Raw genomic sequence first — 15434 nt, forward strand, 5'->3', positions numbered from 1 at the left:
TTTTTATTTGTTCATCACCGGGCTGTTTCCCTCCCAGAACCTTTGTTGAAGCAGCCTCTACGGGGAATGTATTTATGGTCACACTGGAAGAAAAAAAAAAAAATTGTAAATGAGCAGCGTTTATTTGTTCACACTGTTCGTATTCATGGAGTGATTGTTGTCTGCACCGCGGGGTTTCTCGAAGAGTACAGCGTAGCCGCGTACAAGGTGAGCCCCGACGACCGACCGACGTTTGAGTTTCACCCAACCGAGTCTGAGCTTTGTTGTAATTCAGGCTAGCATTAGCTCCCTGAACGTTACACCTACACAATATGAGATTGTTATCTTGCTACGACGGGCGACAGAAACAGTGAAACCTGGCGAGAAAAAGCTGCTTTTTTCTTTCAGCCCCGAGTTACCGCCGGTCGTCCTGTTCTCCTGCCGGCTCACACAACATGAACGTATTGGCAGCTCCGCGGTTTCAGCGGCTGAGTTTGTCGTTTATTGTTGTGTAATTAGCTAGCATGTTGGTGTGCTGACTCAGCCGGAGAGGCGGCAGTGTTTATGTGCATTCAGTTAGATAGCCCGATGAGACGACTAACGACAGATGTTTGTTGTTGTTGTTAATCAACACCAACAACGCCGTGATAACCGATGAGCTGCACAAGTAGCTTCGTGCTACTCGTTAGCTTCGCCTCCGCTCTCGGCTCCAACAACCACTGGGTGGATGTGGGTCACCTCGTGTTTAAACGTAAACTTTGAAGTTTTAACATTACATTCTGCACTGAACAATGCCACATTCTTGCTCTATTGTGGACTGAGATTGAGAGTGTGGTTTACTTACTTAACCTTACTGTGTGAGTAATGTAGGAACAATTGCCTAATTTATATAAAGCGCAAAATAATCACAGACATTAGGTCCGCAGTCTTAACCTCACCAAGTGCTTTCAGTGTAAAGATGGATCCATTTAGTTATGGTGGTTGCAGTGTTGCCTGGATTTGCTTTTCTGTACATGCTGGTCAAATTAGTAAGGACTAAAATGCAGCATGTGTTGCCATATTTGGGGTTAAATTTAAAGAAAATATTGATGTTTTATTATTGTTCACATATTAGCAGCATCACCAAATTATCCTTTCATCATCTCAGGAATATTTTAAACATTTTTCCATACCTTTGTCAGCCTGAAGTCTGTTATGAATAGTGTGTCCCATAGTGCTGCCCTCCCTCTGTGGGGTCATGGCTTTATTAAAGCTAGGTTGTAGTTAGCAATTCTTCTTTTACTTAATGCAACGAGCAACTGTCATAATCACTTAACAATGCAACTATTTAATCAAGCAATCATTAGCTGGTTGTTAAATATCGTTGTCAGATAACGAGGTATTTTCATTTTATTGTAAAGTTGTGATGTGTTTTTATCTTTTAGGGCTCCTGATGAAGGTGTGTAGGTAATACTTTTAAAGCCTTGTAAGACGCCATGTCTGAAGAGGCGCTTTCAGAAAGTGACCTGGAGCCCAGCCTTAACAGTGAAGAGGAGTATTTGGAAAATGAGGAGGAGGAAGAGGAGGACATGGAGGACATGGACGAGGATGAGGATGAAAATGATGGAGACGATGAAGACGACAGTGTCGGTGAGTGACAAAATCAACGTGTGCCTCTTATTCATACAAAATAATTCATGTTGTTGAGTTAATGACGTATCTCTCTCTCAAGAACGACCTGCAAGTGCCCAGAGCAGGACAGAAACAGCCCAGGATGGCAGGGACTCCACTTCAGCTACCTCCGGAGAGCCATCCTCAGAGCCTCCGTCTCGGCCCGCTTCCCGCACATCTTCCAGGTCTCCCTCCAGACCTGCCTCCCGCTCTGCAACCAGCCCGGAAAACTCAAGCCAGAGCAAGCCACACTCTGGCAAAACAAAGAAACAAAAAGCCTCTAAGTTAACCAAATCCTCCAAGTCTTCAAAAGGCTCCAAACTTTCCAAGCCATCTAAGCCTGCACACATGAGGAAGAATATCAGGTACACGTATCTGTTTGATATGTTCCCTCCGGTAAATTAGATAATGTACTTTCATGTTTGTTTTTGACTGAACTTTTTCCTGATGCTTACAGGAAGCTGCTGAAAGAGGATCAGCTGGAGGCTGGGACCAAGGCTGCTCAACAGGAGGAGATGGAGAGGCGGAAACGTCTGGAGCAGCAGAGGAAGGACTTCCCTACACCAGCCCCAACTGTCCCAGACTCTCAGCTAGGTGACTGTCCCTCTTTCAGTGAAGCGGCACCTTTTGCAGTTATAATTAAGTTTGACTTTTTTGTGTATCCTAAATCTCCCACTACCTTCCCATCTCTCCAATAGTGGACACTGCTTCACTTTTAGGAGAAGTATCTCACTTGGTCCCTGCCCTCCTGAGCAGGCAGGATGTGATCTGTCTTGACAGCAGTGGCGATGAAGACGAAAAAGTGGACCCCACGCTGCCTGCGCTTGCCGTTAGTGATGGTAAGATATATACTACTTAATTTTTTCCCCAGACAATATGAGAATCAAGCAAGCTCTCACACAGGGTTTATTTCTATGATGACGCAGATGTAATTGAGCTTAGTTCTGGGGACGAGGATGCCCTGCAGATAAGCAGCGAGTCGGCTGATGAGGACGCAGATGGCACCACCAGTTCAGAGGAGAGCAGCGGGGCACACATCAACGACGCTCTAAATCTGCCCGATGCCCAGGGTCGAGTGCTGGTTAATATCAATCACCCCGCAGAGGAGAAAGACCTTTACCTCGCTCCGCAGCTGGCCAGGGCCGTCAAACCTCACCAGGTATATATAGCCACTTTCTCTCGAAGCCTGAAAACATTCACGCTCATTAAAAGAAACCCACAGTCCAGCTTGTTTTCTTTGTTTCCTGATTTCTAAGATCGGAGGAATCCGGTTTCTGTATGATAACCTCATCGAGTCTCTGGAGCGGTATAAGACCAGCAGTGGCTTTGGCTGCATCCTCGCTCACAGCATGGGTTTGGGCAAGACTCTGCAGGTCATTTCCTTCATTGACATCCTACTGAGGAATACTGAGGCTCACACTGTGCTGGCCATTGTTCCTGTGAGTAATCAAAGTATTTACTGTGTTAAAACACCACCTTTCATGTTTTTATTTAGATTATATTAACCTCCGAAATCTTTGTCTCCTTCATAAAAGGTGAACACACTTCAAAACTGGCTGACAGAGTTTAACCTCTGGCTCCCACCCCAAGAGGCCCTTTCCCCTGACACTGACCCTACAGTCGCCGTAGGCCGCGCATTCAAAGTTCACATCCTCAACGATGAGCACAAGTATGTCACATGTTGTTTGCAAGGTTATTGTCAAAGATTTGAGCAGTTAATCACGCTGCCTCTGTGTGACCTGCAGAACGACGCTGGCCAGGGCCAAGGTTGTGGAGGAATGGTCCAGAGACGGAGGGGTGTTGCTGATGGGTTATGAAATGTACCGCCTGCTGTCCATGAAGAAGAGCTTTGTGATGGGCAAGAAGAGGAAATCAAAGAAGCCCGCAGGGCCAATCATCATCGACCTGGATGAAGAAGACAGACAGCAGGAACTCATGAAAGGTCAGCAGAAGTTATTCGTTTAAGGGAAGCAGGGGGCCTAAGCAATCTTGTGAAGTGGTTTGTGTGCCGTTAAAATATTAACTAATGGGGCAGATGTACCAAGAGTCCTAATTACAGCAGCCTGGCTTTGAATCCAACCTGTGGCCCTTTGCCCCCTCCTCCCCCTCTCCTGTCAGTGTTCTGTTTTGTCGAAAGACATAAAGGCAAAAAACCACCCCCCCACACCCCAAAAAAAAAATATATATATATACATAAAACAAATATGATAAATTAGCATAAGAGATACGTAATCTACAGTCTAATTTACATTTACAGACTCACTGACTGACTCAGTCTTCCCTCATTACTTTGTCTTTTCAGGTATTGAAAGGGCCATAGTGCGCCCTGGCCCAGATGTGGTGATATGTGATGAGGGTCATCGCATTAAGAACTACCATGCCAGCACATCACAGGCTCTGAAGAACATCCGCTCCCGGCGCAGAGTCGTCCTGACGGGTTACCCGTTGCAGAACAACCTCATTGAATACTGGTGCATGGTGGACTTTGTCAGGCCAGACTTTTTAGGCACGCGTCAGGAGTTCAGCAACATGTTTGAGCGACCCATTCTGAACGGGCAGTGCGTGGACAGCACACCTCAAGATGTCCGCCTGATGCGCTACCGCAGCCACGTGCTGCACAGCCTGCTGGAGGGTTTTGTCCAGAGGTAAACTTTCTGTCAGTGCTGGATTTAGACATTTTGACTGGGATGATGATTACATGTAAGTGTTCACTGTGGTTTTTGTGGTTACAGACGTGGTCACGATGTGCTGAGAGACCAGCTTCCCACCAAGGAGGAGCATGTGATCTTGGTGCGACTCTCTCCCGTTCAGAGGGCGCTGTACACAGAGTTCATGAAACGCTTTCGAGAAGCAGGGAACAGTGGTTGGCTCGGCCTAAACCCACTCAAAGCCTTCTGCGTATGCTGCAAGGTGAGCCTGTTTTCCCTGCTGTTTGGTAGAAACCAGTGGTGATTTTTGTTGTGACTATTAAGTTATGGCATTTTACTTTTTAAATCAAGAAAACCCCCTTTTTTCCCCCTTACCCCTCCAGATCTGGAATCACCCAGATGTCCTCTACGAATCCCTGCAAAAGGAGAATCAGGCCAATGAGCAGGACCTGGACCTGGATGACATCACTTCAGCCAGTAACCCCCGCTGCCCTGCACCGGGTGCCGGCCTCAAAGCCAAAGTAGCTGACTCGAGCAACAGCAAAGTCAACAACACCCTGCCACCCCTCAATCCCTCCCAGGATAGAGCCAATCAAGTCATTACATATGAATGGGTATGTCATGACAACAGTCCATGTACAGCTGATTTCTCTTTGTTTTGCAGCTAAAAGAGTCCTCTTGTTTCAAACCTAATGAACAAGTAAAGTTTATAATATTGAAATATACTACTGTGATCCCCGGCACTGAAGTCTCTCTGAGTCACACTGACTTTTAACTCAACAGCCTTCTCTTCCATTTATTATGTTTCAGGCAAAGGACATAATGTCAAACTACCAGACAGGAGTTCTGGAAAACTCTGCCAAGATGCTTCTGCTCTTCCATTTGATTGATGAGAGCGTGAGAAGAAGAGACAAGATTTTGGTCTTTAGGTAAGTCCTCTGCACAGAATAGACTGCATTAAACCCAAATCTACCATTAAGCAGCTTAGAGAAGAGGTAGACTGAGTTTGCATTTCAGCTAATTAATCAGCTTTCTGAGTTTTGGACATATTTTAATCCTCCTACATCAGCAAGCAGGTTTTCTGCTTCTTTTCCACGTTACTTTTGTAAGCAGGAATTTCACAATTAACCAAAATTAGGACCTAGAGTAAAACTAACGTGATGGTTGTTTGTAATCACATGTACATAACTGATTCATTATAACTGTTGACTTTGAGTATACCAGTCTATTTTTTTAGTCTATTTTATTACACAACAGCTTTTTGATTTATTTCATACCAGAATGCACTTCTCTGACCCCTCATTATGTGTTTCTACTGTGTACCCACCAGTCAAAGTTTGTCCACCCTGTCCGTCATTGAGGACTTCTTATCAAAGAGACCCATGCCGACAGGCATCGCCTCTGAAACCCAGAACCAAAACTGGGTTCGCAACCTCAATTACTACAGTGAGTCATCCAATCTGCAACTCTGCAGAAAGTGTGGTCACCACCACTAAAACCTCATAGCTGTGATAGTCTTCATTGATTTATTATCACTGGCTGCAGTTTTCTCGAGTTCTCCCATTTGATCATTTGTCTCTTACACTGTGCTGTGGAAACAAGTTTACGAGCAATCTATTGCAATTTGACAAAGATGTTTGAAATTGTTCTTTTTATATATGTTGCACATATATCCCCCAGAGATAGTTATAGATTCCTCCAGGCATATTACAGTCTGCCAAGATGAAAAAGTACTTCTCCTATAAGAGTTCAATAGCAATGTCCAGGATTAAAAATGTCCCAGCTTTATCTCATCTAACATATTGAATGAAAATATTACCATGATACATTCTACTTCATTTTGCTGCAAGTTAAAGTGTATTCAGGGGATTCAGTGCTTCAGTGTTAAGAGATGATGTATGTCTGTCTACAGGATTGGATGGGAGTACATCTGCCTCAGAAAGAGAGCGACTTATAAATCAGTTTAATGACCCAGAGAACACTGCAACATGGGTTTTCCTGCTTTCAACAAGGTATGTGTCTCTGCTCTCTCTTTTCTTTATTGTTTTTTCACACTTGCTTTATACACCTCAGACATTGTATCATTTATTTGCTGTGTACCTTTTTCAAGAGCGGGCTGCTTGGGGGTAAATCTGATCGGGGCCAACCGTGTCGTCGTGTTCGATGCCTCCTGGAACCCATGTCATGATGCCCAAGCGGTGTGTAGGGTGTACCGCTATGGTCAGAGGAAACCCTGCTACATATACCGCCTTGTCTGTGATTTCACCTTGGAGAAAAAGATCTATGACAGACAAGTCTCCAAACAGGGCATGTCTGGTAAGAGGTTTCTACATCTGTTTGTTAGACATTGCATTTATATTGCATTTCGCATTTGCACAATCCCTTTTGGTCAACCGTTTTCATTTTAATTTAATATTATTGTGTCATGGAACTGTTATTAAGCCATTATCCAGGCACATACTCAGATCTAATGTGGGCAGTTATTAACATTTACCTGAATCATATCCAGTTTTAAAGTGTTGTATCCTTTTGTGTTTAAAGACCGAGTGGTTGATGACCTGAACCCAGTGCTGAACTTCACTCGTAAGGAAGTGGAGTCGCTGTTGCATTTTGTGGAAGAGGAACCTGACAAAATTTCTCTCACATCCCGGGAGGACTTTGAAATAGTGATACACCAAGCTTGTCAGCTTTACCCAAACCTCATCACCAAGGTACAGTTGCAGTAGGTGTTACTCATAAGCCTAAACTCTGCAAGTAATGCAGTTTTGGTGGTTGGATGTTTTAAATAAAGGTTTTTTTTTTTTTTTTACATACTCTTAAGTAGGACAATGGCCTTTCAATGTGCTATTGTGAAATAAGGTTATTTTTTACTGGGAATTTCACAGTTGTGTGTGAGAGCCTGAAAAGATTGACAATTTGGATGTGATGACAGCCACATAATTACATTCCCACAGCTTATCTAGTAACACTGTCCTCCTGTCTGACAGGGCTCAAGTCTGTCTGTGGGGAATTAAGTAAAACATTAGACTAAAAGAAAAGCAGTAATAACTATTTTAATAAAAATAATAATTTTCTATTATAAATACCATATAAGTGGTGAGTTTTTTATGGGATGTCAGATTAACCTGCCTCTTGTGTGGAAAATCTGCTCTGATGGTTCTGATCTGGGTGTAATTAAATTTTCCTCTTTCCATTTGCCTCATTAGCAACCTTTCCATCATGAATCTCTGCTGGTGGATCGCAAGGAGTCGAAACTGACCAAAGCAGAGAAGAGAGCAGCCAAGAAGAGCTACGAGGATGAGAAAAGAGCCTCTGTGCCCTACTCTCGTCCATCGTATGCCCCCTATTACCCAACCAGTGATCAGGCACTCGCAAACATACCAGCATTCAACCAACGTGGCTGGTGGGTTTCAGATTGCATCTTTTAGCTTGTGTTCCTTTTTGGGTATCTCATTTAAAAATGTGCGTAAACTAACCAGCAGTGTTTTCCTGTTTGTTTGAGGTTGCAACTCTACAGTTTATCTTGTTCTTGTGATAAAATCTCATCACATTAGACTTGACTGTTAGAGGATGTGTGTGAGTGTGTGTGTCTCATCAGTTCAGCCCTCCTATTATCAGGCGTCCCATGGCACGGCCAGATGACAAGCCTGTGGCAAGTGTTAGGCCTATCCAGTCAACCCCAATCCCCATGATGCCTCGCCAGGTTGGTATGGGCATGGCTGGCTCTAGCTCAGCTGGCAGCCTGCCTGTCAACTTCCTGCAGAAAGCTGGAGTTTATGTGCAGAGGATTGTCACCTCGACTGGTAATGTATAATATTTTTAAATGCTTCAATCATTGAAAATGCAACTGTACATAATGGCATTGTAATGAGCAGACATTAACATCAGAAACTTTGTCCGGATCTACAGATATTGTAATTCCAGGAGCCAACAGCACAACAGATGTTCAAGCTCGAATTAGTGCAGGAGAGAGCATCCATGTTATCAGAGGATCTAAAGGTAGTTGCAACAACACAATCATTGCTCTCTGCATACAAAGCATTTTGAGTTACTGCCTTCACCACTTGATGTTTTATCCACCACAGGCACCTACATCAGGACGAATGATGGACGAATCTTTGCTATTCGATCTGGAAAGATCAGTAGACCAGCAGTCGGGGGCTCTGCTGCGTCGAGAGGTACAAGTTCATATTTATTATTTCTGGTTTCTGTTCTGACTTTCTTTATTCTCTGTGCATATGAAGCCAGTCAGATGCCAGGCGAGACTTCTAACAAACACATTTAGATTATCTTCTTATTGTGAGATGAATTTGCTTGTAGGTCACGTTGTTCTGATGAAGCGAATTAATGTTTGGATGTTATGTAAATGTGATATGCGGCATTGCGTCAAGTTTAAATCAAAGTATCTAAACAACAAAAAAGTAGTAAGTAATAAATAGGATTGATAATAAAATATAAATAATAAAAAAGATAATCAACAAACTGAAGTATTGCATGGCGTCTGAATGGCTTCATATGCAAAAGGAACAAAGAAAGCCCGAACAAAAAGTTGAAAGTTGAAAAAATCTTTTATCTGCATTGTCTCTTTCCTTTGTCACACACCTGGTTCAGTTAACCTCTTGCAACAGGTATGCTACATCATTGGCTGACACCAGTCTCAACCAATCAAATGGAGCCAAACATATACTCATTAAATAAAATGCTTTATTGGAAATGTATGTTTCAGGGCTGCACAGATTTTTGACATTTTTTTAATAATTTAAATAAGAAAAACAAGCCTCCAAATTTATGGACGTGCAATGCAAGTATGCTTTATGCCACTAAATATGTTAATAACGATGAGAAAACACAAATAAATCACTGCTTATCATTTGTGAACTGATTTGTTTGTTCCTCTTTAATAATATTTGTACATTAATGTACATATTTGCCTACACCATTTTATTTCCAGGATTGACCTTTTCAGAATAAATTATTCAGAGGCAAGGTACATGTCTCCTGACATTTCATGGCTATATTTCTCTCCCCACCATAGACACCCATGGCTCCCTCATCCATCCAGTCAGCAACGGCTGTTCGTCCCCTGTGGATCAACAGCAGCAGTCCCCCAACGGGGAGCAGCGGCCCTCCTCTCCCTTAAGCTCTGAGATCCTCAGAGAGATCAGCCGCTACACCTCATCCACAGGCGATGCCACCACTGGCATGGGGAACGAATTGCCATCACCGTCGGACGTGTCGGCTGTACCGGCAGGGGATGAAGGCAGCTCGCAAAACAATGAGGCTGGTGATCTCAGTAGGCAACTCACTGACGACCTCCTGAGCTCGTCTTTGGAGATGCGTGGCAGCAAACGCAAGAGTACTGAAACCCAGGGCAACGCACAAATAGGAAGCAAACGCACCTCCGCCGCAACACGTTACCCTGCACTGTCCATGAGCTCCAGTGGGCTCAGCTTTCCTCCCGTGGGTTTGAACTCCTCCTCCCTACTGGGGAACCTAGGTCACATGAGTCATCCGCTTCTGATGGGTGGTAGCGGTGGATCATCATTCCTTCAGACACCAGGACAAACACTAGCTGACCTACAGACCATGTTCCCTTCTGCCACAGGGAACGGACACCTTTCCACGCCCTCCTCATCCTCTCTGCCCACTGTTTTCTCCTCTGCTTCCACCACCATGCCTATGTCGTCCGCTCCCTCGGCAGCACCTTCTTCATCCCTGGGGTCAGGTTCTCTGTCTCCGTACTTGTTGAATCCCAACATGGCAGGCCTGCTTTCGCCAGGCTTCCCTCTCAACTACAGTCAGTCGCTGCTCTCTGAGCCGAGGATGTTCCCCACCCCTCTCCTCTCTGGGTCAGGGGGATTCCCTGCACCTAACTCCAGCTCTACTGCATCCAGTTTTCTCTCCCATTACAACAATCCAACTTCCAGCCTGTTGGGCGCGGCTCTGACCCAGCCGGACAGACATCAGAGCGCCGAGAACGGCGGCAGTAGTTCTGATGACGACGTTATAGAGGTGACAGGACAGTAGAGACTCAAAAAGTCTTGGGGAGGCAGTTTCACACACAATTTTATCAATCATGGCTAACATGTAGTACATTAGGGATGGGAATGATTAGAATTAAAGGACTAAATTAATTAAATTAAATCTGTGACAGTATTTGCCCGAATGGTCAGAAACATTATGTTATATTCTGGATGTGTGATCAGAAATCACATGAGGTCAAGAGAGAAAAAAATGGGAATTCTACAATGATGACGTGACTGGGCATCTAAATAAAAATAAAAGCCAATAAATAAAACAAAAGATTGAAGTTAAATGTGGTTTGGCCTTGCTGTTAGTCTAGCCATTTAAATCCTTAAATCATCAGATAAACTGCATTCCCATTCCTAATGATCTTATTAAACTACACACATATACACACACACACACACACACACACAGACTCTTACCTGCAAATGAGAGAATCAACTTGTACCTTAATGACTTTACAAAGTCAAAGTAAGAAATCCTTATGCTGAATATCCCAGACTTGTTCAGCTGGAGCATCAGAGCAGTGGGAACAGACCTTTGTCGTACGGGGGACCAGCTGAATCTTTTGCGGGCTTTCTAAGCACAGCCTCTCCTGCTACACTTTTAAGCAAGGCCTCGTCGTGCTTTTTAATTTTACCTTTGGAAATCAGGTGGAACAATGTGATGAAAACTTGTTTGGATTGCCTCGCGACACATTGCTGTGTCGAGTGCAAACCAAAATTTGACTCGCTGTTACACATGTCAGCCGTACTCACCTGCTGAACACTAATTAACAGATTTTTCTTCAGCACTGTTTCCTTTTTCTAGTATACAAAACTGGAAAAATACGCACCACAATAAATCATAACAGCGGCTACAGAAGAAACCCATTTGACAGTGTATTTGGAGTAAAAAAAAAAATCCTTCAAGGCTTACCTTTAACAACAAATTTTAGGCTTTCAGAGCATATTTTAGTCTTTAGCAATTTGATAGACATTGTAGCATCCCCTGTTGAAAGGATATTATGTGTGATACTATAACTGAACATGTTGATACTTTGTAAATAGTCATTATCATTGTTTATATTGCAAGTCAATACTGTGCAGTGTGTAGATCTTGGTTGTAGGGAGATGGCTCATTATTACAGTGACTATCATGACGAGAAATACGCCCTCGCATTGATGCTGGGGGAAACAAATTTATGTTCAACTTTCTAATTTTGCTTTCCTTTTTTGTTCTTTAAAACTAAACTGAATGTACTTTCATGTTAGCCTTTGATAACACAGGGGCTGGGGGCAAGGATTCGGACTGTGTTCTTTCGTTTTTAGCCTTAAATAAATAACACAAAGGGGTCTTGAGTCTTAGCATTTATCTAGAACATCCTTTTTACAGATCTGTTGGAAGAACTACTGAGCATCCCGACAGTCGGTGTCAAACTCAAAACACAAGCGTAGGGTCGGTTCAGCATTGTGACTAAAAAGCACCAAGTGTGAAAGCCAAAAGGAGCGCAAACCAAACCACCTAGCTCATTTGAGAAAACCTGTCTTTTGTTCCAGTTTTTTACATCAGCGTCCCCCCCCCACCATCTGTTGATATATCATCGTTCAGTCAATGTTACACCCTACATATACTTCCTCACAGATTATTTTCAGAAACCTGCTGAGAACAAATCTTACCTAAACTGTAGAAAAACATCGCATTCTTGCAGCCTGAGTGTATAAAACCTTAAAGTCAATGTAGCCACCGACCATCAAACCAGATGTTTTCATTACAACCACCTGTGACTGTGACAGAACCAGGTCAGGCAGGTGTGGTGGCCTTACCAACCTGACAGTGCCATTGTGTGGTAGCTTTTCACAGAGGTGCATCTTTAAAAGCAGTGCAGTGTAAAGTAGCTTCTGTCAGTAGTGTCGATATCTGCTGTGCTTTAGGGAGTTTAGGTCTTTGCTGTTCTCTGTAGCCTTGTGTTTCTGTGTTGTGATGACACCTCAAGGTATGTAGATTTTAGGAAAGTCCCTTTCCTCCGTTGGTAAAATAGGCTAGACGCAGTGGTTATTAGCCTTTAGAAAACACTGGATAACCTGAGACAACAGGTCATTCCCTATGAAGTAAGACATTTTTGTAGAGATGCTTTCTTGTGGGGATCTTTTGCTCCCACAGTCCTGAGTACTGTTCACTTTTTTCGTTTTATTTACTGGCTACTGGCTCCTTTCCTGTTTCTGTTGTGGATGCTTCTTTTCTGTCATCAAGGACCTCTCCACTTTTTTCTTCAGCATGTCTTGGGAACTTGTGATGGTCTGTTCCAGATTTGAAGGTGGAGCTGGCACTATGAAAAAGAATCATATCTGCTTGTGAACTGTACATCACACTGACGCCATGTCTTTATTCTCAGTCTTTTTCAGTCCGTTGGAAACACGTTGCATTTGAATCTTGGGAATCTGTTTATAAAACAAAACCTGTCTGCCATTTCATGTCAATTATGTGCATTTTTATGTTTCATGGGAATTCTTTCATTTTTTAAAATGTTTTTTATAACTTCTTATTGGTGTTTACTCACCTGGCAGTTGTTTCCCTTATTTCAATGTAAGTGTCTGAAATTTATTTATTTATGATGGAAAATATATTGTTTTTGTAATTACATTTTTTAACCTTTTGTTCACTCTGACCCATTGACGGCTGATCCAGTAAGAATTTCGTACATGCAGCCTAGATCGAAGCAGAATATGACCGTGTTATCAATGTTATTTTAACAATAAAACACTCTTCTATTGCAGTGTGAATCATTTACAAATGCTTTGAATGTACAACATATATTCTTATTTATTCAAACGTGGCAAAATAAGTAATCAATGGCAGCATAAATAGTCAAAAGGCAGAATAATTTGAAACCTGAGATACAACAATTCAAGATATATTCAGCACCGTAGCTAGGATTTTATAAATACTGAGGTCATGAATCCAAAATCACAACTTCAGTCATTTCTGACTAACAAAAAGGATTCAAGTTAATACATTTTATCTCCCCTATCATGGTCTCAATAGTATGTCAAACCCTCTTCACACTGCAGTTTCCAATCTCAGCAGAGAATATTAAAACCATTATTTTTACTGCTATTTAATTGTTTTGTGGGTGGTAGCAGCTCTGTGAGGCTATACTCAGACACAGCAAAGCTAATGCTAACATGCTGACATTCATCAGGTAGTATGTTTACCATGTTCACCATTTTACATGCTAACATTTGCATTAAACACAAAGTAGAGCTGAGGCTGAAGAGAACAAGTCTGCAGATGCACAGTACTACAGGAGCACGACACTCCTACATGACACCATCGAAACTGTCACAGTTTGGTTAGGTTGAGGTGCCAAAACTGCTTGGTGGGGTTTAGGAAAGATCACACTTGGATTAAAATAAGTATGTAATTCAAGAAGCTACTTCAGGGTGTGTGTCATGTTGTGAAGAGGGTGTGTGGTGTAGTCTGACAGACTGCAGATATACCCTTCACAATGGGGATGTCATTCATTTTGCAAGTATTTAGTCATAAACTAAAGCTGGCATGGCTAAAAATATCAGAAATTACTCATAAAAAGCCAAAAAGTGAAATATGTGTGTAACTGTGAAATGAAACCTCTTGTTGCTAGAAAAAGAACAAACAGGACCTCAGTGTCCTCAATGGTAACTATGGTCCTGAATATATGACTGAATATATGAAAACAAAGTATTTCAATATCCACATTTGGCACAAGTGATTCGTGACATGAGAAGACCTTCAACGAGCCACAGATACACACTTTCATACAAATCAAACTGAGGACGTGACTAAAAAAAAAATTTAATCTCAAAGGCAAACCTTGCCCAAGTACACAGTGAGCGTTAAAGTGTCAATATTGTGTCTTCTGTCATGACTGCAGCCGTTTCTTGGCCATGTACGCCCCGGTGACTTGGTTCATCACGAGCAGGGCAGTGAGAGCAGGGCAGAGCGCTGACAGGTACCAGGTGTATTCCCTGACAGACGCTGTGAACCAGGCAGAGCTGAGGCCGAGGAGCAGGCTGGCACTGCCGAGCAGGTAGGTGACGAGTCCAGACGCCGCATGGTAGCGTTTGAGTTTGGCCAGGGACCAGCCTTTGGCCAGAGAGTGGTAGATGAGGGGCACGGCTGCCACAGACTGAACCCCCACCACACACACTGTGAGCAGGCCCAGCAGACCGTGCCACGAGGTGAAGTGGGGTTTACCATTCAGGTGTTTGTTGTAGGAGATGGCTGCCAGACCCAGGACCGCACAGGACACACAGAGGCTCTGCAGGACCCAGTGAACACGACCTTTGGTCTTGTGTGGAAATCTTTTGATGGGGGAGCCGTGGGGGGAGAAAAGGAGGATGGCTTCAGTCATGAAGAAAGAGAACTGGTGGGAAAAGGGGAAACAATATGAAGAGGCATTTATTCTTGAAAATGACTTTAAATAATCAGTTAATAAAAGTTAGTTCAGTTATTTAACTGCTCATAAACTTATTGATTCTGTATCAGGGTTAAACATGAATAAAGTTAAGAGGGTTTAATGTTATTTCATTTACAGCTGAAAAGATTTATTTTCAAAGTGTCAACGTACCGCTAGTGTCATGAAGAAAGGATGCCAGGAAAACAAACCTAAAGTAAAACAAACAGATCAAATGAACAAACATTATGCCAACGGTGGACGGGGATATGTAGGTGTGTGATAACTCAGAGCACTCACTTGAACCCGGTCGAGACAGAACTGCGATGAACACAGTGAACACAACGCAGACAAAGTGGCTCAGCGCCGCAGACGCTGTTCTGGTGTAACCGTAGACCCGAGGCTCAGATTCGGCCTCTTTGTTGTGAACCATGTTCGAGACCACTTACTTATGTGGACCCAGGCTGCTCACCTGCGACCGACCCACGCTACGGCTGGTTGGTTGGTTGGTTGGTAAGTTACCTAAGTTGAACTCGGGAGTTTCAGCCAAACAGAACCGGAAGTGATGGTAGGAGAAAAGTAACCGTTAGTTCTTCGTGCTAAAAGTCTTGTTGACTTACAGACAGAAGTTTATATTAACTAATATTACCAGATAACTGTCACATAACTCTAACTTTACGGATGTAAAAGGTCCAACGCTACGTTGTTACATAGGC

At 43.1% G+C, this 15434-nt stretch overlaps 2 protein-coding genes across 3 annotated transcripts; one reads left to right on the plus strand and one right to left on the minus strand.

The window, feature by feature from the left end:
• The first annotated feature begins 61 nt into the window (after window positions 1-61).
• Window positions 62-13056, plus strand: rad54l2 (RAD54 like 2). 2 transcript variants are annotated; one of them, XM_035661169.1, is made up of 22 exons: window positions 62-207; window positions 1404-1608; window positions 1691-1994; window positions 2087-2223; window positions 2328-2468; window positions 2556-2788; window positions 2886-3068; window positions 3165-3298; window positions 3375-3571; window positions 3932-4274; window positions 4362-4539; window positions 4661-4891; window positions 5088-5206; window positions 5608-5723; window positions 6190-6289; window positions 6388-6593; window positions 6819-6988; window positions 7484-7680; window positions 7896-8080; window positions 8187-8276; window positions 8363-8455; window positions 9313-10304. In XM_035661169.1, exons 2-22 carry the CDS (start codon window positions 1455-1457, stop codon window positions 10302-10304), a joined length of 4503 nt encoding a protein of 1500 aa, XP_035517062.1. In that variant the 5' UTR covers window positions 62-207; window positions 1404-1454. The 2 variants fall into 2 exon arrangements, with proteins under 2 accessions (XP_035517062.1, XP_035517063.1); XM_035661170.1 differs by lacking the exon at window positions 62-207 and having other exon boundaries at window positions 1455-1608; window positions 9313-13056.
• Window positions 13057-13129: 73 nt separating this feature from the next.
• LOC118327739 (cytochrome b561 domain-containing protein 2) lies at window positions 13130-15429 on the minus strand. Its single transcript, XM_035661171.1, has 3 exons — window positions 15019-15429; window positions 14893-14930; window positions 13130-14688 (listed from the first exon to the last, which is right to left on the minus strand). The coding sequence occupies exons 1-3, from the start codon at window positions 15149-15151 to the stop codon at window positions 14185-14187; spliced, it is 675 nt and encodes a 224-aa protein (XP_035517064.1). The 5' UTR covers window positions 15152-15429; the 3' UTR covers window positions 13130-14184.
• Window positions 15430-15434: the final 5 nt, after the last annotated feature.

The sequence above is a fragment of the Morone saxatilis genome, unplaced genomic scaffold (assembly GCF_004916995.1).
Source record: "Morone saxatilis isolate NCDOM2014 unplaced genomic scaffold, NCSU_SB_2.0 Contig18, whole genome shotgun sequence".
Classification (NCBI taxonomy): domain Eukaryota; kingdom Metazoa; phylum Chordata; class Actinopteri; family Moronidae; genus Morone; species Morone saxatilis.

What these genes read in the sequence shown, in the direction of transcription:
- rad54l2 (XM_035661169.1), top strand. Translation starts at nt 1,455, where the DNA reads ATGTCTGAAGAGGCGCTTTCAGAAAGTGACCTGGAGCCCAGCCTTAAC. An exon ending in ACAGCAGGAACTCATGAAAG is followed by an intron (nt 3,572 to 3,931) that starts GTCAGCAGAAGT and finishes TTGTCTTTTCAG; the next exon opens with GTATTGAAAGGGCCATAGTG. An exon ending in TGTTATCAGAGGATCTAAAG is followed by an intron (nt 8,277 to 8,362) that starts GTAGTTGCAACA and finishes TATCCACCACAG; the next exon opens with GCACCTACATCAGGACGAAT.
- LOC118327739 (XM_035661171.1), bottom strand. Translation starts at nt 15,151, where the DNA reads ATGGTTCACAACAAAGAGGCCGAATCTGAGCCTCGGGTCTACGGTTAC. An exon ending in TCTGTCTCGACCGGGTTCAA is followed by an intron (nt 14,931 to 15,018) that starts GTGAGTGCTCTG and finishes GTTTTACTTTAG; the next exon opens with GTTTGTTTTCCTGGCATCCT. An exon ending in CTTTCTTCATGACACTAGCG is followed by an intron (nt 14,689 to 14,892) that starts GTACGTTGACAC and finishes TTTTCCCACCAG; the next exon opens with TTCTCTTTCTTCATGACTGA.